Consider the following 21606-nt stretch of genomic DNA (forward strand, 5'->3'; position numbering starts at 1 on the left):
GTTGATTCCTTATAATATCTTGGCATAATCATTTAGTGTAGATTGTGTCATGTTAATCCTCAGTCAGAGCTATATTTTGGTTCTCAGATTTGTTGTTTGACTTTAAAAATGCCCAATTGTCTATTCTCTTCAGTGGAAAATTACAGCTATGTAATTCATACCATTTAAAAGTACATTACCATTAGAGGTCTCTAGTTATTTTATCAAAAATGAGATCCTAAAATTATGAATTGTGGTCTGGAGACATTCAGCAAGCCCACATTGACTTTTCCTTTTGCCCTATAGTAACATTTTTTAAGGAATCCCTAATGGATTAAACCACTGAGCTGCTGAACTTGCTGATTGAAAGGTTGCTGGTTCGAATTTGGGGAGTGGAGTGAGCTCCCGCTATTAGCCCCAGCTTCTGCCAACCTAACAGTTTGAAAACATGCAAATGTGAGTAGATCAATAGATACCACTTCTGCGGGAAGGTAACAGCGCTCCATGCAGTCATGCTGGCCACATGACCTTGGAGGTGTCTATGGACAACGCCGGCTCTTCGGCTTAAAAATGGAGATGAGCACCAACCCCCAGAGTCGGACATGACTGGACTCAAAGTCAGGGGAAAACCTTTACCTTAACATTTGTACGCATTTCCCCTGGAATGTTGCCTTACTGCAGCCCAGATCTCAGGAAGCATTTCATGGTTATCATAATCCTCTCACAATATCCGGGGAAGACACAACAGGCTCACACAAGAGTGTCTGGTACCTCGGTATTCAAAAAGTCTTGATAGTTTAGGAGAAATTAAAATATTAAATTTTAAAGCAAACACAAATTATCATATTTATTATATACCTGGAAACATTGTGGAATTGTATTTAAACTTAAGTTTTTCTTATAGAGTTTAACCCAGGGAGTCTAATTGTGATGTCAGTTTTGGTGGATTACGTCGCCTTCACATTGAAAATGTTGATCAAACATCAGCGATGTCAAAACTTGACTGCTTCCTCTATGTTGGCTATTGTAACTATTGCAATGTAAATTGGCAGAAAAATAGGTAATGATAGTTTGAATAAATTATCAACATTTGGTTGAGATAGTGCTTGCAGTTCTGGAGGAACTCTATTTTTTTCTTCTCATGGGGATTTGGTTAACCAGTTAATATTCATTAGTAAAACAAGCTTTTTTAACCTGAAAAATCAGTTAGGGAGGGAGAATTGAACCTGTAAACAGCCCCTTTGACAATGGGATTGGTGGTAAGGGTAGCCACCCAGGGCCGCTGAACCAGTTTTAGTGGTGCTGGATGGTCGGGATTCCCTCATTACTCCGCAATGGCCAGAGGGTAGCTGTGAAAACCATCCTGGGGAAAATCTGGCATATGTCACACCAGTGTGCCCCCAGAATAACAAGTCAGTGTAGATCCACCCTTTTTTAAGCTAGGGTTTGACATTAGAAAAGTGGCAAATACTCTACGGTGGAGTTAAAAGTGTCTACAAAAAACATATGAATCATTTTCTGAGAAGCAATCTGAATTTTCATAATCTTGGAAATTTTAAACATATACATAAAGTACACGGAAATCGTTTTCCTCATAATCCTATTCATGCCATTCTGCCTGGTAAAAATTTTCATACTTTTTTGTAAAAGAAAGAATTAAATATCTGGGGAAAGCTGCACAATGCATTCTGTCTTATGACCATGTCCAAACATCTAAGTGTATTTTACAATATGTACATTGTTCCTATTAGAAACATTTGACCCTATTAAGTGAAAACAATATATTCTAGTGATACGTAGTAATAAATAGCATCAGGAGAGGGCTTAGTGTTAGCAGTGAGCCAGAAAAACCACTCCCTCCAATATTTGAATGGCAGGCTACATTTGACTCATTCTCGAATGAAACAGCACCAATGATACTACAGATGGTAGGGTCACTGATAGTACACGGGGTTGACCTAGAGTCACGATCAATTAAAGCTGAAGTACCTGATCACTGTCAGACCAGGAACTGAATGTTTAAGGACAGTCTCCACGAGACAGCATGGTGGGAAGGATGTCAGACCTAGTAATGATGTGTTGAAGCCACAGCCTGCTAGGGCAAAGGGGTCTAACGCATCGTGAGGGAAGAGTACTCTGTTATCTGTCCGCTAATAGCAGTGTTTGAACTGACCATCTTGATTTGGACCTTGAATGACTGGCTTTATGACTGCCTTCCCTATGACCAGCCGATGTTCAGAATCACCTATACTCCTCTTTACCCAGGTCATTCTCTTGTTTCCTTATTACTATTAGCAGCAAGGAAAGTAAAGGGAGTCTCCAAGTTATGAACAAGATAGGTTCTATAGGTTTGTTCTTAAGTTGAATTTGTATGTAAATTGGAGCAGGTACATTTTAAAAGTGTAACTCCAGACAAATACTTGTGTGTGTGTGTGTGTGTGTGTGTGTGTAAGTTTTTGATGGTATAGAGGAGGGTTAACATTCCTGTGGTGTTTATTTTGCTGACTGTGCCCCTGTTCAGAATATTTTACCCCACTTTCTGTCCTTGTGATAATTAGATTTTGAAAGGTGTGGCTTGTTGTGGAAACAAGGATTGGTGATAAAGCTTCAGTGGAGACACCTTTTCCCCATAATAACTCTTTCAGGAGTTAGTTTCCCTTCTGAGGGGTAGGTTTCTCTCACTTCCTGTTGTCTCACTTCTGTTCTTAACTGGGAGTCATTTGTAAGTCAGATGGTTGCAACTTGGGGACTGCCTGTACTACAGTATGTGGCTAAAGCAGGATCGGAAAGGGGAGGATAAATTAAAACCAAGTCACCTCCCAGCAAACATGATGATGTTTTCCCCACTTCTCTGATAAGTAGAAGAGACAAGCTCAGACTATTAGTGCAGTGATACCATTTTGTAAATCTGCGGAGATATGTACCTATTTAAGCAGACAATTATCACCCTTTTACATTTATAATTTTTCTGAGATTCTATTAGTAACAATTTAAATATTATTAAATAAATTTTGATGCTTGCAGATAGCCCTAAAACATAATGCATTGTAAAGCTTTCCACGGGTTATTTCACTTTGAAAAAATACAGTAAGCTTTGCCAGATAGAATGGCGTAAAAAGGATTATGAGTTTATGTAGAATAATACTTCCGTGTGCTTCATGTACAGGTTTAAAATTTCTAAGATTATGAAAATTCAGGCTGTTTCTCAGAAAATTAATCATTTGTTTTGTCAGCCACTTTCAATGCTACCCTAGACCATTTGCCACTTTCTAACATTAAACCCTAACTAAACAAAGGGTGTATCTACACTGACCAGACCTGACTAGGATATTTTTCATAGTAATCCCTCTAACTACTGCAAAGGAGGAAAGGAGTCTTTACCACCCAGTGACAACAAATCTGGTTCAATAACACTGGATAGCCACCCTTACCATCCTCCTCCCATTGACGACAAGAGATCTGGGTGTATCATTGACTTTCACTTTCCTGGGGTTGTCCTTTGTTGGTCCACAGGCAGGGTGGATGGGTTCATGGAGACCTCCCCTTCCAAAGTCAGTGTGGATTGACTATAGATCTTGGTGGTTTGTGTTTGCCCTGCCTGTGCACATCTTTATTTCCTAACAAAAGCTGATCACAGTAACAGGCACAATGTATTTACAACTATTGCATTTCATCTACTGTACTCGTGCAAAGTGGACCTTGGAAAGGGAAAACCCCCTTCTCCACTGTATTCCCTGTCTACCCCCCAAATCTGCTTAAGTGGTTTGGGAAATTCCCTACAGACAGTTTTTAGGAAGCAGTGAAGGCTGAGGTGGGAATAAAGAGTTCTATTGCATTCACACTGGCAATTAGATGCCAGTGTGATGTTGGATATAGCAATTATGAACCAAGTGGTCGACTTATTAGAAGTCACCAGCATAGATAGTATATGTCTCTTATTATAGAAAATGACCCCACTAAACACAGGAAGGAAACAAGGCATCCTCCTCCAATAATGGCCCTTGCACATAACTCTGAATGCGTGTATCTACACTGTACTACTTTGTTACCATTTTAACTGTCATGGCAATCTCCTATTGAATTCTAGTATTTGTAGTATGAAAATTATCTGCAAATATTGCTCCAATGTTGTAGTTCAGAGTTCTTTGTATTACTTCAAACTGTAAACTCTAGGAAGACACCATGACAATTAAAGTAGTATCAAACTGCTGTCGTTGTACACTGTGACTATTCCTAATGACACATTGTTTTTTATAGGGCCATACTTTGGATGGCTGGTCCATTCAAATCTGTGGAGGCTGATGACCTCAAAGGGCTGGGAAACTGGAAGCTAGGTTTTAGTCCAAACACTAAGGCACTGAAACTATTTTAGGGATAGCTTGTATAGCAATTTTGAAGTTCAGATTAAAATCCAACACAAGGTCACCACTCCCTCTGACATTCAGAGCTACCACCCTCCACTGATTCAAATTAAGCACACTGAGAAAATGGTCCCAATTCAGCATGTGGTGACGGAAACGTCTCCAAATCAATACTTCACCTGTTGTAATGCTATAGTAGATATGATCTCAGTGCTTTACTTCCATGTCTTCCTTTTTGCCCTTAACTAATTCTGTGCCTTGGGCAGTGAAACACCTTGGTGATTCACCCTTGTGCTTTATTGTTTAGCTTCAGCAGTTCACCTGAGCCATGCAGTAGGTACTAGATACCCAAAATGTTAGGACAATGCTGTATATGTAGATAGGTCCATGCACATACTTTGCCATACCAGAGAGAGTGACCTCAATTCTCAATTCTCCCACTGGGCAGATATTTTAAGGTTTGCAGAAGTAAGTAGAAAACCAAATCTATGAATTACTTTCCCCCATGCGCACATGCCCAGCTGACAACATAAAATGGTATCAGGGTAGCATCACTTTTATTTCACACAGCCCCAAAATTATTGGATAGAGAACCAGAAACAACATCTGTTCAGTCTATTTGAATTGTATTGAAATGCTTTTTATGTAAGCCTGAGTCTCCTTATGGAGAAAAAAGGGAGGTATAAATAAACATATTTCCACATAAAAGCAGAAAAACAGTTTTAACTGTGGCTCACAAACCAGTTCATACCACCAGGTGACCCGAATAACTTGTGGACTATAGCTCAGTATCTAACTCCATATGGTGTTACAAGAATAGCATAGTCACAAGACCAAGTCTAACCTGTAAGGTTGTTGATTTGAGCAATTATAGGGTCAACAAAGCTCCCATTACAAATTGAAATAAGTAATCATGGTGTGCATGTGCTAATTGATTCTGAATATACAAAGTTACCCCCTTAGGTCTTAGTGTGAAATGTGAACTGGTTGTTTAAAGAAAAATGTTCCCTATTATAAAAACATATCAGAATCAAAATAGATTGATCTCCTAGAGTGCTATTTGTGTAACAGAGGGATGACTGATCTCTGCCTGCATCACAATATTATTCAGAGTGTATATGTCATATTTTGATTGTAATTAAGGTAGGTATTTTATCTCTGCAGGGCAATTTACACTCTGTTTCTGAATGAACAGAGTCATCAAGTAGCAGAATTCTGGACTGCATCACTTTGAACTAGAGATGGTCAATTAAGACTCTGTACAGATGGGGTATATTACACCAATGGCATCCTTCTTCCTCAGTACACAAAGTCACGAAATCATGGATTTTCCTTCCAGGTTTTCCAATCAGGCTACAAGGCTGGAATATGCTTCACACACCCATCAGCCGTACAATGTATAGCTGACAACATAAAATGGTATCAGTATAGCATCACTTTTATTTCACACAGCCCCAAAATCCTTGCATCAGGAAAGTATAACAAGTCCTTATTTCCTTCCTTAAACAAATGTTTCTGACCAAAGCTAGCTCATGTTGAGAGCCTTCCTTCTCAATCTGAGATGCATCTATGACAAAAGCTTAGTATTAATATTTCAAATAGACACAGACACTTGATTATTAGAATTCAATTTTATTTCAATTTACACAAACACTAAAAAAATGTAGTTAAGAGAATTGTATTGCTACTGTGCTAGAGAGCCAGGTGAGCTTTGCACCTCCTCTGGTAGCCAGTATCCAGAATCTGATGGTATGCCAAGACTCTCCCTACCAACATCTACTCCTTGAGCCTAGGAAAGGGAGTGACTTTAACTTGTAACAATTTTTTTTCTATGCTGTTCTCAGCCATACTCTCAGATAGGAACGTTCTCCTCCTAAAAAGAAAAGCGGAGAAGGAAGTTCAATTTCACTCATTTCCTCTTACAGAGAAAAAGAAAAATAGCCGATCAGAAAAAGCCTATGTTCATATGGCATGATTGGACTTTAGTTTTTATTTCTAGTAAGGGAGTGCTAGACACTTCAAAGATTCAGGGCCTAGGCTCAAAGGACACAAATTTGCACAGATCTAGCATATATTAAATTAGCAGGAGATTTGGCTTTTATTGGGTTTTCCCCCAATTTTTTTTAAAAAAAGGTAAATTGATCTAATTAGCTTCTCACCCAAATCCCTTAGACTAAAACACATTTTAAATTGTTCTGTACCTCACCTCAATCATCCTAAAATTGCTCCTTTCGTGGTATTTAGACTGAGAAAAGAAGCTTCCACGAGCATCTGGGACTCTGGACCATAAATTCAGGGACAAGTGGCCATGGGTTCATGCCTAGCAATGCCCCTTGAGTGTTAGTTACATGTTTTCTTCAAAGATCCACTATGATGCCCCAAGATCAATGAGGCTTATTTATTAACAATAATGGACATCATGAGCACAGAGAAGAGGTTCATTCATCTACCACCAAGTCCATTTTTAAGGGACTCATAATTTTCCAATTATGGTGGAGTCTTCTACAAAATATGCCTATTATTCAAGAACATTGCAAGGAATTGTATTAAACTGTGTCCACAGAATCATCAAGAGAATAAGTCACAACAATACTTGCCATTATATTGTTTGCATCCAGCCTGTTTTCCAAAACACAGAATTATATGAAATAATCCTGTAAGCAAGGAATGCTTCGGTATCATTTTGCCATACACTACTTACTGCTGATTCAGCTTTAACATGCAGGTAGTAAAAGTAGTTTGTTTTATTTTTTGTTTTAAAAGAGAGGCTTAGATGGCTTCATAATGTGCAGTATGATGTACTTGGGCCAAGCAATGCCAAACTCATGGCCGTACCAGATAAACAATGATGTTATTAAAATGCACTACTTCAAGAACAATTTTATAACAATTCCTGACAGAAGTCCTTCGTTAATATATCAAAATAATATGGCAAAATGGAACACAGCACTAACATGTAGATTAAAAAAGCTACCCTTAAAATAATAAAACTTGGAACATGACAGAGTTCAAAAAGAGCTCAGGCTTCTTGGCCTAGAAATGACCTCTTGGGAGGAAAAAATATCTCAGTTTTTCTTTCATGAGTTATACAAAATTGTTTAAAAAATGAGTATTGTGTGCAAAGATTCAGAAAACAAACAGTGTTATAAAAAACATTCTTATAAATGTACTAGGCTGAAAAGAAAATATGATTTTGAAATATTTGTATTGTGATGTCTAGTCATCATCAGAATCCGAATCATATTTTTTCCCTCTGATCGATTTCTTATCAAGCTTTGTGAAGGTGGCTCCAAACTTCTTTTGGCTCTGGAAAGGAGGATCCATTAGGTTGCCACTGAAAAAAGAAAAGAAAGATGTCAATGGAAGAACCTCCTTGAGGTGACAAATACCAGAAGTAGTAGTTAAGCATGTTGTAGGGATCAGTGTGTTGGACAAAGTCTCAGGAGTATGGGCTTAAAACCCCTATCTAAACACAAAGCTGATAGGGTGATCTTGTCACCCACCTCTTAGTTTTGCTTATCTCCCAGAACAGTTGTTAAGATAAACATGCAGAGGACTACCATCTACATTGTCTTGGGCTTCTTGCAGGAAAGAAAGAATAAAAATGTATCAAATGGATTAAATCCAGCAAAATACAGTAGACTCTCAGTTAACTGGAACTCACACACAAAAGTCAAAGAAATAATACTTTAAATAAAAACACTATTTTTATAAAACAGTAAAACTATTTCTTCGTTTGTCTTCATTTGCTTTCAATTACTGTATTTCTATTTTAACATCAAGTCAATATAGAGTTCATTGTATGATATAGTATGAGGGGTAGTATTACTTAGATCTACAGTAGAGGCTCACTTATCCAACATGCTTATCCAATGTTCTGGATTATCCTACGTCGTCTGCCTTTTAGTAGTCAATATTTTTCTAGTCAATGTTTTCAATACATTGCGATGTTTTGGTGCTAAATTCGTAAATACAGTAATTACTCCATAGCGTTACCACGTATTGAACTGGTTTTTCTGTCAATTTTGCTGTAAAACATGATGTTTTGGTGTTTAATTTGTAAAATCATAATGTAATTTGATGTTTAATAGGCTTTTCCTTAATCCCTCTTTATTATCCAACATATTCGCTTATCCAACGTTCTGCCAGCCTGTTTATGTTGGATAAGTGAGACTCTATTGTATTTTGATAATAACTCTCATACAACCAGAAACTACATTCATCCAGTATCTACCAATCCCCATGGTGCCTGTTAACAGACAGTCTACTGTAACATAATAAATAATTTTATCTTGGAGCAAGCAAGAGGTAGCACACCCATTTTTACTGCAGAAAGTAAAATCCCTCCCTCCTGAAACCTCCATTACTATACTAGAAGCTGTGGGAAAGTTCAACTTCAAGTAAGTATCATCTATGAACTCTCAAAATTGTAGTTAATACATCAATTAAACAAAACTGAAGCTAGACCACATCTTTCTATTCCTTCTGTAGATGGCACGAGATCTGTCCAGTGTCCACTTACAATGCAGTACCCTTTCAGGAAGATACTATTACCCAAAAAACTCTCATATCGGACAAAATCAAACTGGATTCAAACCACCGGTAGATATAAAACACTGTTTTTCAATATAGCTATCAGGGAGAGAAGATGGATAAACTTCTACTGCAGATTTACCACACCTGTTAACCAGTTAAAACAAGCTCATAATGAATCCTGTAAGATCACTTATTACAATGTTTTGAACAGTACTTCCTATTAATGCATAGAAAAATAACTTGATAATAAAGTTGTTGAATGTGAGTAAAAAAGTTACCTGTAGTTAATGACACCTGCACAACCTAGTCGCCACTCTAAGGTCTCTGTGGTGAAGTCATCTGTGTTGCCAAGATCAGTGAATCCAACCACGTAATCCTGTGTTTTCCCATCTTTTAAAAGTGCAAGTGTGGGAATGACTTTGATGCGAAGTCTCTCACACAGGAATGGAGATTTTTCAGCATTTAACTTGATAAACTTAGTTTCGATGTGCTTTTTTGCAAGCACTGTTAAATGTTTGTCAAATATTAGGCATCTGAGGAAAACAAAGCAAGACAGTCAAATGTTATAGTATAATAATAAAACTAGAAGCTAAAGCCCATTTTATTTTTTGAAAAACAATCCAGCACTTGAGAAAACTTATATTTAACTTGTTAAATTTGTTTTAGTAATGGTAACATACAAACATTAAAGTCAAATATACATAAATTATATTTAATTAAAATGTAGATTTACTATCTCCCATTTTCTTTTTCCTTGATGCAGTGGAGTGCAGACATTAAATATATATCCAATCCAATCCGCCTTTATTGGCATATATGGATATCCAAACAGTGTAAAATGCAAAGTGTATCATACAATAAAAAAAATAAATAGAAAAACTTCACGTTTGACGAACATTCAATTAGCAGACTTCGTTTAGAAACCTTGCCACTGTGAGGCAGCAGTTAATATCTTGGGAATTTAAAAGCATGATTACTATGTCTGGCTCTGATTGGTGTTTCATATCTATAGCTTGCAGTAGCAAGTTTGATCTGATAGAGTGGGCAATGGAAAAAGATATGTGGGATGGACTCCAGCTGTCCTGAGCTGCAGAGACAGAGCCTCTTGTCGCTCGGTAATCCGTTGAGCCTTCCTCTATGAAGCGGGGATGGCATAATGTTGAATCTGGCCAGCATATAGGCTCTCCTGTATATGGGGTTACTGAGCACTGTAATATAATAGGGTGGATTACCCTGAATGAATGGAATTGCCATGTTCATTGGTGAACAAGATTTATTGGCCAAGCTCTGCAGTTGTTGGTGGTCCATTGCTAGCAGCCTCTTTTTAATGAGGGTAAATGTCTCAGTGAAAGTTAGCATATTTAAGTAGTTGCTATCCCAGCCCAGCTTCTCAATCTTTGCTCTTGTGCACCATTTTGAGTGGTGGAGTTCACTCAAGGTGAGTTGGGTCAGTAAGTTACTGGCTCTATGGAAGTGAATATGTAACCAAAATTTTATGATGGTTAGCCAAATGGTGGCCTCTATAGAGCATTGGCCAGATTCTAAACATAAAGCTGCGTAGGGAATGCAGTTTGGAATGCCAAATATTTTGTGCAGAAATTTTGAATGAAATGATCTAATGGCATTGTTATTTGGGGTTAGCCAAATAGGGAGTGCATAGAGTATTTGTGCTCTCACCTTTGCTTGGAAGACTTGCAGGGCTGGGGAAATATATTGGTTGCCCCTGGAGTAGTAGAACCTCCTGATGGCATTGGTACTTGATTGGGCCCGAGCCAGTGTGTATTTTAAATGAGTGGACCATGACAAGTTGTTGCTAAACCAGAGCCCTAGGTATTTGAAATTTTTTACTTGCTCAATGTAGTGGCCCTTTATTAAATATATATAAAACATTAATTTATTCAATCATTGTCTATGAAAAAACAACAAACCACTGTTATAATGTTTCACTTGGTTTTCTTCACATAACGAAGGAATTACTTTTAATCGAAGAGATCAAAATGTTCCCATTTTGTGAAGAAAATATTAACCAGCAAAGACAGTTATCATACATCATCATAATGATCATTTTATTTGTTACCTGCCTCTTCTAATGGCTCGAGGCAGTGTACAAGAAAGTCAAAACATATGAATATAAAATACATACATTAAAATACATAGATAAAACATACCATTATAAAAACAAAACACAGGGTACAAAATCAATATATAGCAGAAAAAGAATGCAAATTTAAAACTCGTGATTGAAAGTTGACTGGATAGGCCTGCCAGAAGAAAAATGTTTTCAGTTGAGTCTGGTATTGGTAGCCAGTGGAGTGACTTTAGGATAGGCGTTTGATGCTCACTCCTAGATGTTCCTATAACCAATCTGGCTATAGTATTTTGAACCAGCTGGAATTTCCAAACTTGGTACAAAGGTAGTCCAAGGTGCATTACAAAAGTCTAATCTTGAGGTTACCAATGCATGTACTACCATCTTACAGTCCTCCAAATCTAGGAAGGGGCGCAGCTGGTGTTATCAACCAAAGCTGATACCCTGTTTCCCCGAAAATAAGACATCCCCGAAAAATAAGACCTAGTAGAAGTTTTGCTGAATTGCTACATATAAGACCTCCCCTGAAAGTAAGACCTAGCAAAGTTTTTGTATGGAAGCAGGCCAAGCACCTGTCAAACAGAACACCAGAGCATGCAGGATTGGTACATGTACATACCATAGAGTGTTGTACATGGAAATAATGGTAGTAAGAAGAAATTCTTGATAGGATTCACAGTTTGTCTGGTTATGCTGGTTTGTGATGACAACTATTGTACATTATATAATAAATGTTCATTTTTTGTTCAACAATAAATGTGAATTCTTCTTCATGGAAAAATAAGACATCCCCTGAAAATAAGACCTAGCATATCTTTAGGAGCAAAAAATAATATAAGACACTGTCTTATTTTCGGGGAAACATGGTAGTAAGCACTCCTGACCGTCGCATCTACCTGGGCTGACATTTTGAGAAATGGATCTAGGAGCACTCCCAAACTGTGAACACAGTCTTTCAGGGGGAGTGTAACCCCACCCAGAACTGGTTGGCACACCTCCATTTCCAGGTTAGGAGCCTTGATGGCAAGCACCTCTGTTTTATCTGAATTCAGTTTCAATTTGTTTTTCCTCACTCAGCTCATTACCTCCTCCAGGCATTCATTCAGACCAGATATGCTATACTTAGCTAAAGCTGTTTTTGAAGGCAGGGAGAAATATATTTGGGTGTCATCAGCATACTGAACACCTTGTCCCATGCCTACAGATGATCTCACCCAGCAGCTTCATGTAAATATTAAAAAACATTGGGGATAGAATGGCACCCTGTGGAATGACACATAACTGTTCCTTTTCTGAGGGGCAGCTATCCCCAAGCACCACCATCTGGAACCTGCCTGAGAGGTACGATTAGAACCACTCAGCACAGTCTTTTGATTCCCAACCCTTCCAGGCGTTCCAGATGGATACCATGGTCGATGGTATCGGAAGCTGCTGAGAAATTTAGAAGAACTAACAGGGGCACACTCCCTCTGTCGGTGTTGAGATGGAGATAATCCACTAAGGAGACCTTAGCAGTCTGAAGTCTGTATCCTACTCTGAAGCCTCTTTGAAATGGGTCAAGGACATTCAAGACTACCAGGAACTGGAGAACAACTGCCTTCTGAATTACTTTGCCCAAAAAAAGAAGAATAGATACTGGTCTGTAATTATTAAGATCCAGGGGATCCAGAGAGGGCTTTTTCAGTAGCGGTCTAACTACTGCTTCTTTTAAACAAAATGGCAAATTCCCTTCCCTGAGAGATGCATTGATAATTTGTTATATCTGAAATCTAATTTCATTGCCTCCCTAGACAACCAGGAGGGATCAAGAACTTAAAGGGATCAAGAAAGCAAGATCATGACGTATCTTACAAATGCACATAAATTCAAATTGCGATTTGATTACTAGCAAAAAAGGCACCAGACTAGGTAATTAGACCTAAGAAAATGGAATTTCCACACACCTATTTGCAATATCCTCAGTGAATAATATATTTTAATAAGCATTTTTTATTATAAAATGCCACAAGGCACAAACTATACCTGTAAGTCGTGTCTCTGTAAAAGTGACAAACCACATTTTTGCTTCCTTTCACTTCCTGAAAAAAGTCTCTCTCACTGGGGACTTCCCGGTATTCTCCGTGTCCTTTTGAAAGCCAGTCCTATTTAATACAACAAATTAGAATAACATTTCTAAGCATTATTTATGGAATAAGTCAAAGAGCATCCCCTGAATTTAAAAAGTAAGTGTACTAGTCATAGGAAGCCGAATTCTGTAAATCATGTAGAGGACTGCATGCCTCCTACTCTCAATTTATATCCAAGACTCATAAGGCATCAATTCTGAAAGGACAAATAAAATTTAAGAGTTAGTATCGACTTCTAAGAAGTAGGCTCCTAATGCCAACTTCTGCATGTGTTTGTGGGTTTTTTGGCAGTTCAATCCTATGAATTTTACCCAATGAGCTCTATTCTAAAGAAAAAGTACAAAAGTTGTTTAACCCTTACATATTGTTTACATCAGATATATATACACACACACACACACAGAGACACACTAGCTGTGGCCCGCCATGCGTTGCTGTGGCCAATTGGAATTGTAGTGAATAGCCTCACTGTTTCAAAGGCTGGCTGTTTTCTACATAGGGCATGGTTGCTAGGCCAGGTTGAATGGGATGGATTAGCTTCATGGCTTCAAAGGCTGGGGGTTTTCTATCTAGGGGAATTGTTGATTGGGCTGGTTGAACAAGAGTGAACAGCCTTGCTGCTTGCAAGCCTGGCTGCTTTCTATCTTGTTGGTTGGCCAGGTTGAATAGGAATTAATAGTGTCGGTGCAGGAAGTATGAATGGTGCAATTAGCTTCCTTGATTAACATTTGTAGGCCTTGTTGCTTCAAAGCTTGGCTGCTTCCTGCCTGGGGGAATCCTTTGTTGGGAGGTGTTAGCTGGTGTGGAATCTCCCTGTTTTCAGTGTGTTGCTCTTTATTTAGTGTCCTGATTTTAGAGATGATTTTATTCTTTATTATTTTCCCACAGGAATTATTATATATTATATGTATAATGCTATTTTTGGGATAATAATGTGGCCACCTTGATTAGCATGTAATGGCCTTGCAGGTTTAAATCTTGGCTGCTTCCTCCTTGGGGGAATTTGTTTGTTGGGAGGTGTTAGCCCTGATGGTTTTCTGTCTGGAAATCGCTTGTTTTCAGAGTGTTTTTCTTTTCGATATTTTATGTACTTTTAGTGTTTGTGTAGATGAGGAAGTACCCATATGTATTGTTTGAACAGAGACACTTCCAAAAAAAAAAAAAAAGATTGTTGCCCTGAGAAAACAGAGTTGTTTTTTTTTTTTTTTTAGAGGTCTGACTGTTTGCGGTCTGGAATTGCCATTTTCAGAGTGTTTTTCTTTATTTAGTGTTCTGATTGAAGCCGGTTGAAGGAAGCGCCCCGTGCGTGTTGCTAGGTAGCTTGCTATCTATCTAGTAACACGTACGGGCGCTTTTCTAAGCCAAATGGGTGCCCCTTGGGAGGCGGGCATGCGTGTTGCTAGGTAGGTTGGTATCTACCTAGCAATACGCATGGGCGGTTTTCTAAGCCTACCTGGGGTAATCCTTTGGTGGGAGGTGTTTTGTGGGACTGATTGTTTTGTGTTGGTGGTAGACCTGTTTTGATATATTCTGTTTTTAGTGGGATGTTTTTGGTGGGCTGGTTTTTTTTTCCGTTTCTTGAATGTCCTATATCCCTGTGTTGAGTGTGTTGGTCTTTATTTAGTGTCCTGGTTTTAGTGATTATATTGTTCTGTATTATTATTGCACAGTAATTATGTCACATTAGCATGTAATCGAAGCGCGGGGAGGGCACGTCTAGGTGGCTGGGGGTCAGGGAGCATTTCCAGGAGTGGCGGGAGCTGCGAGGGCCATGCCTGTTCTCCACCTTCTCCTCCATGTCTGCGTCTTCCCAGCCTCCGGGAAGGAGTGAAGGAAGGCCGTTGGGGATCATGGTTTGTTTACCCCGACGGGGTTGGTTTGGAGGGGTTTTCAGGTCGACAGCTGAGGTGGTGGTTTGAGGATGGTGTGCGTGGTGAGCGTGCACGGCTGTCGAGGATGATGGTGGCGGCAGGAATAGAAATTTTGACCGTTATGGGTGGGGGTGGTGTGTGTAGCGCATGCGTGCCATTTTTTGTCCTGTGCATGAGGTGTTTGTTTTGCGTCGTGTTTGTGGCTGTTTGGGGACGGCTTTTGTTTAAGATTGCGGTGGTTTGAGGATGGTGTGTGGGTTGAGCGCGCGCGACTGTTGAAGGCGATGACGGTGGCAGGAATCGATGTTTTGTGTGTCTGTTGTGCGCATGCGCCATTTAGTGTCCGGCGCATGTGCTGTTTGATTTGTGTGGTTTTTGGGCTGTTTTGGGGCCGGATTGTGTCAAAGATGTTTGGTTTGTCGTTAGGGGCCTAGCGGCAAGGCCACTGGGTTCCGTTGTCAAATTTGGTGTTTCTGGGATGTGTGATTTCGTTGCTACCTTCACGGTGGCCAGTTTTTTACTCCTTTATATATACAGATATATATATATCCTGACTACATCTGTTGGGAATTAAAGAGGAGCACCACAGGATTCCCACCAGCCAGTTTTGATTTTCCCAGCAAGATAGCCTTGAATGAGTTTCAGATTTTTGACTAAAACTTTCACATGCAGGTTGAATATCCTTTATCCAAAATGCTTTGGGACCAGAAGTGCTTTTAATTTTCTTTTGAGCATTTTCATATATGTACATAATGAGATACCTTGAAGACGGTATATATATTCTGTATTTGGACATTTTTCAAGTAATGTCTGTAACATACCAAAGTCTGGCATTCTCTGTCATACAAAAGTCCCTACTAATATTGGTACTACTTTCAACTATTTTCCTAAATTCCTAGTTTGGTATGTGATCCTATTTCTCAAATCATTATTTTGAAGATACTACAAATGCAGCTTTAGTTTTAGCACCTTAAATGGCTGTTCAAAACTCCCAGTGCCCGGTTACGTGACAGAATATTTCAATTATCTCTGCGCAATAGTGGCTAATAGGGGCTTCCTAATAAATAATTATTGAATTAAAATGTAAGGCAAATCCTACTGATTCAACAGAACAGTGTTAAAATGCTTCAGATTAAATAATCATATTTTCACTCTTGAATACACCTATATGGGAGTAAGTACATTGAGCTCAGTAGAACTCACTTCTTAGTAAGCATAAATAGGATCAAGAACCATGAGAGCAAAATCACTTAAAATATCTTTTCATAAGCTTGCTTTTTAAAGATGAAATAAGTTATTATTTGTCAGTTTGCTTCCCATTTGTGTTGTCAAATAACGGCAGGTTATCATGCAATGACCATGAACAGTGATGGCCCTCTTGACAATTTTGAAAGAAATGTCCTCATCCTTCACCATTGGTGCTGTGTGGGGATGGTGGTGGAAGCTGATAGGACCTTAATGCTATGGCACGTGATTCCCAAACTCTGACTTTAAATATAGCACTATGCTTTTACTAAATAATGCTTACTTGTTTCTGTTGCTGTGCTTTTTTCAGTGCTTCAAGCCTTCTTTGTTTTAGGATTTCCAGCTCATCTTCATCCACTTCATCGAGTTTTTGAATTTCAGCATCCAGTTGCTCTTCTACAATCTCAGCGGTCTGAAGAATCTGAGCCTCCAGAGCTTTTGAAAACATGTCAGCAGCCATTTCTTCTCTATATGGATTACAGAAACATTAAATCTGGAAAAAGAACAGGTTTTTAAGAGCTAGACACCATAAAATGATATTAGACCTCCATTCACATTCACTGATGAGCTAGAGACAGAATTAATTCAGGCTTTTTTTGTTATCTTTTGGAAATTGATTCTACCAGTTTATTCTGCTACCATGTTAAAGAATGGTAACTTGTCAGGAAGAATTAAAAGCTCAAATTTTTCACAACAGTACTATATCTTGTTCAATTGGCTAAGGTGACAAATGTGTCCAGTGCTTTTTGTATTACTTAACAGAAGTGCATATCATTTCTTATAGAAATGTTAGTAACCAGCAATGATGTATATAGTGGGCAGTGTGGTATAATGATAGGCTGTTACAGTGGGACTTAAGTGATTCATATTATTGTCGAGTCATGAAACACCACTTTCACTCAGCTTCCTCCTTTTTACAGCTCTTTTGTCACAAAACAAAATGAAATAGAATTTGAGACCATCTCACAGATTTCCCTTAACCATCATGGAGGAAAGGCAATATGTATAAAGGCAGTCCCCAAGTTACTTATTATTTATTTATTTACTATATTTTATCCCACTATCTCAATTTGAAGGGGACTCAGAGAGGCTTCCAAATTGGCAATAATTCAACGCCACATTAACATAAGAAAACAAAATATAATATACATTGTACATTAAATCATGAACATCAGAAAAAACTAACATATAAATACATAAATAAGCTGTTAACAGATTACACATAGACTAAAAATCATAATCCAGAAGTCGTTCCAATCACATTGCCATTTACTTCGTAGCTGTATATAGCCCTGTGCTACTCTCAAAACACTTGGTTCCATTGCCAGGTTTTAACTTGTTTTCTAAAGGATAGGAGGGGGCCAATCTAATTTCACTGGGAAGGGAGTTCCACAGCTGAGGGGTCACCACTGAGAAGGCCCTGTCCCTCGTCCCATCAGCCACACCTATGAAGAAAGTGGGACCGAGAGCAGTCCACCACAGAAGATCTTAGTGCCCGGGATAGTTCATAGGGGGAGATGTGTTCGGACAGGTAAACTGGGTCAGAACCATTTAGAGCTTTATAAAGTTACAAACATCTGACTAACAAATGATTAATAGTTGGGGGGGGGGAGGAGGCTGGATCTAGACTGCTCTATATCTGCTAATCCCAGATTATCTGGCAGTGTAGACTCACATAATTCAGTTAAAAGCAGATAATCTGGGATCAGATCCTGGGATATGGGGCAGTACAGATTTAGCCTGAGAAAAAAGGAAGTGAGAAATCTACTCCTCTGAAGGGAAATTCATTCCCGAAAGAGTTGTAATGGGGAAAAGGTGTCTCCACTGAAGCTTTTATCACCAATCCACAAAAAGCCAATTTTTCAAAATTCAATGATCACAGGGACAAAAAGTGAGCTGAAATCTTTTGAACAGGAACATAGACATCAAAAGGTGTTTACCCTTCCCTGTGCTATCCGAAGCTTTTTTTCGTGTCAGGAGCCACTTGAGAAACTGCAAGTCACTTCTGGTGTGAGAGAATTGGCCATCTGCAAGGATGTTGCCCAGGAGATGCCAGGATGTTTTGATGTTTTTATCATCCTTGTTGGAGGCTTCTCTCATGTCCCTGCATGGAGCTGAAGCTGATAGAGGGAGCATATCAGCACTCTCCCCGGCAACCTTAGGGTCAGCAACCCATCCTTCAAGTCATCGGTCCTGACAGCACAAGGGTTTAACCCACTGCACCACTGTGGGCTCTTTATTTTTTAGCTTACCTGGTGCTAAAAAATACATATATTTGGCTGGAGCTACACTTAAAAACGTACCAGTTCCGACTTATATACAAATTCAGCTTAAGAACAAACTTAAGCGGATGAGGGGGAAAAGGAAGGGGCCTGAGGCTGTTAGGAATGGTGGGAGTTAGAAGTCCAAAACACCTGCAGGGCCCATGTTTGCCCATGTCTAGTATAGATTCATCTAATGTAGTTTAATGGCACTAAATGGCAGGGGTCCCCAAACTAAAGCCCGGGGGCCACAGGCGGTCCATCAAAGCCTTTCCCACCTCCTCCCTCGGCTGGAGCGTGCCTTCCAAAGCTTTACTTGTTTAGAATGGTATTTTAATTATTTTATTAATGATTAATTATTAAGGGGTGCTTTGCTAGTGGTTTTGGTGCACAAAGGCAGAAGGGGGTTGGACTAAATGGCCCATGGGTCTCTTCCAACCCACTTTATTATTATTATTATTATTATTATTATTATTATTGACAGAAGCACACAGTATAACACAGTAAGCGAGATATATATGCTGGATTTTGTATCACAAAATCCCATGTCGAACACTTCCCAAGCATTTTGGACTGTGTGATATATTATCCTCACCATCATCATTATTAACAACATTGAGGCTGGGTGGCCATCTGTCAGGGGTGCTTTGCTTGTGCTTTTGGTACACAAAGGTAGAAGGGGGTAGGGCTAAATGGCCCATTATTTTCATTATGATTCTGATTATTATAAACATTGAGGCTGTATTTGTTCCCGTTTGTTTTTTTTTTTTTTTTACTTCAAAATAAGGTATGTGCAGTGTGCATGGGAATTTGTTCATAGTTTTTTAAAAACTATATTCCGGTCCTCCAATGGTCTGCAAGACCATGCAAGTTTGGGGACCCCTGCTAAACGGCATTATATGAGCCTGGACTGACCATATAATGCAGTTTCAAATTGCGTTATATAGAAGTGTAGATATAAGGCGGTTTCTGCGGCCCCGATTTCTACCTCCTTCCCAAAGATCGAGCCTAAAGCGCCCATCCAGGCTAACCCCTTGGAAGCCATGACCTGATACTCACTGCAGAAAAGACCAAGCACCCGAAGCAGTGTGGACGCGGCTTGAATCGGCTTCGTCCCGCGAAGGCCTCTCTCTTTCTCTCTCCAGCCGGGGCTTCCAAACCGGCGAAACGCCTCCCAGCCGATGCCTGACGCGCCCCAAAGACGTTTGGTGACTGACGCACGAATTGGTCGTCAGGCACCTTGGCCTTTATTGCGCATGCGTGAGCCAGGATCTTGTTCTGCACCTTCTTCCAAGCTTCCAGGACTTCCGCGTCACTACAAAGTACAAGGACCATAATGCCCTGCGCCTCACAAGGCGTTGGAGAGGCGTGTCTTCAGACAGAACCACAGGGTTCCTTTCTAGGAAAGAAAAAACTATTGAATATACGTGGCGCATGTGAAAACTTCGTGATAACACTATTAGCGTTTTTACTGGCATTGAAAGCTTTGCTAAACCTTTGGCAAACCTTCAGACTCTTGGCCCTTTCACACAGCCCTATATCTCAGAATATCAAGGCAGAAAATCCCACAGTATCTGAGTATGGACTCGGATAACCTAGTTCAAAGCAGATATTGTGGGATTTTCTGCCTTGATATTCTGGGATAGAGGGCTGTGTGGAAGGGCCCTCTCGAGAGTGCATCAATACTGCAGATTAGAAGGAATGCAGTTTGACACTTTCAGCTGGCATGGCATAGTGGGACTGTAGTTTGACAAGGACTTTAGCCTTCTCCATCACTCAGTAATGGTGCTTCGTCAAACTACAGATCCCAGGATTCCAAAGCCATTGCTGTCAAAAGTGTGGTGGGTTGAAGGCAAAGCTACAGAACACAGAGGAATTCCAGACATGAATCAATCAGGGCCAGCAAACACCTCCCAACAAAGGATTCCCCCAGGAAGTAAACAGCCAGACCTTGAAACTGAAAGACTGTTCATTGCTAATCAAGGTGGCAAATTGAAACATTGACACCTGCCTCAAACAGACGAGTTATTTCTCCCACCCTGAACATTCCACAGATATATAAACCCCACTTGCCTAGTTTCCAACAGACCTCACAACCTCTGAGGATGCCTGCCATAGATGTGGGTGAAACATCAGGAGAAAATGCTTCTCGAATATGGCCATACAGCCCGGAAAACTCACAGCAACCTACAAAGGTTTATTACGATGTGGCCAAATAGAACAAGTACAAGCAATACGCTTCCAAAGGTACAAGCATTAACTCATAGAAAAATATAAGACATATTATACAGTTCTCACAGCTTTTCAGACTCCCCCCTCCCGCACCTGATTGATTGGAAAGGGAGAAAGGCTAGGATCCACACCTGGATTGGCCGAGAATTCCCTTGATGTCACAGCATACAGGTGGGAATTCTTGTGGCGGGAAGGAAGACAGATGGTGGTTGGCCAGTTTAAAGAGCCAGTTCATTGTATGGGCACCGCTTGGGAGGGCACAATCAATGAGGAAATGATGATGTGGGTATGCTGATGAGTCCTTGATTAACTCGTGTTCAGTTCCATGTGAGATAAAGGGTCTTCTTCTTCTTTATGAAGCCAGTCGTTTACAACTCTTTGTGACCTCATGGACCAGTCCACGACAGAGCTTCCTGTTGGCCGTTGCCACCCTCAATTCCTTCAAGGTCAAGCCAGTCACTTCAAGGATACCATCCATCCATCTTGGCCTTGGCCGGCCTCTCTTCCTTTTTCCTTCCATTTTCCCCAGCATCCTGAGCTTTTCCAAGCTTTCCTGTCTCCTCATGATGTGGTCAAAATACTTCATCTTTGCCTCTAATATCCTTCCCTCCAGTGAGCAGCTGTGCATTATTTCCTGGAGGATGGACTGGTTGGATCTTCTTGTGGTCCAAGGCACTCTCGGGATTTTCCTCCAGCACCAAAGTTCAAAAGCATCTATCTTCCTTCGCTCAGCCTTCCTCATGGTCCAGCTCTCGCATCCATAGGTTACTATAGGGAATACCATTGCTTTGACTATGCGGACCTTCGTTGCCAGTGTGATGTCTCTGCTCTTCACTATTTTATCAAGATTGGCCATTGCTCTCCTCCCAAGAAGTAGACGTCTTCTGATTTCCTGGCTGCAGTCTG

General features: G+C 39.8%; 1 protein-coding gene across 2 annotated transcripts; it reads right to left on the minus strand.

The window, feature by feature from the left end:
- Window positions 1–5956: 5956 nt before the first annotated feature.
- On the minus strand, window positions 5957–19745 carry txndc9 (thioredoxin domain containing 9). Of its 2 annotated transcripts, none has more exons than XM_008120266.3 (5): window positions 19528–19745; window positions 16491–16674; window positions 12988–13106; window positions 9155–9409; window positions 5957–7674 (listed from the first exon to the last, which is right to left on the minus strand). In XM_008120266.3, the coding sequence occupies exons 2-5, from the start codon at window positions 16665–16667 to the stop codon at window positions 7557–7559; spliced, it is 669 nt and encodes a 222-aa protein (XP_008118473.1). In that variant the 5' UTR covers window positions 16668–16674; window positions 19528–19745; the 3' UTR covers window positions 5957–7556. The 2 variants fall into 2 exon arrangements, with proteins under 2 accessions (XP_008118473.1, XP_062833347.1); XM_062977277.1 differs by having other exon boundaries at window positions 16491–16700; window positions 19528–19742.
- Between the last annotated feature and the right edge of the window lie 1861 nt (window positions 19746–21606).

Source organism: Anolis carolinensis, chromosome 3 (assembly GCF_035594765.1).
Source record: "Anolis carolinensis isolate JA03-04 chromosome 3, rAnoCar3.1.pri, whole genome shotgun sequence".
NCBI lineage: Eukaryota > Metazoa > Chordata > Lepidosauria > Squamata > Dactyloidae > Anolis > Anolis carolinensis.

Excerpts from the sequence above, each read along its gene's own strand:
- txndc9 (XM_008120266.3), bottom strand. The coding sequence starts at position 16,667 with ATGGCTGCTGACATGTTTTCAAAAGCTCTGGAGGCTCAGATTCTTCAG. Across the intron at positions 13,107-16,490 it reads AAGCACAGCAACAGAAACAA|GACTGGCTTTCAAAAGGACA; the intron begins GTAAGCATTATT and ends TGTATTAAATAG. Across the intron at positions 7,675-9,154 it reads GCAGGTGTCATTAACTACAG|TGGCAACCTAATGGATCCTC; the intron begins GTAACTTTTTTA and ends TTCTTTTTTCAG.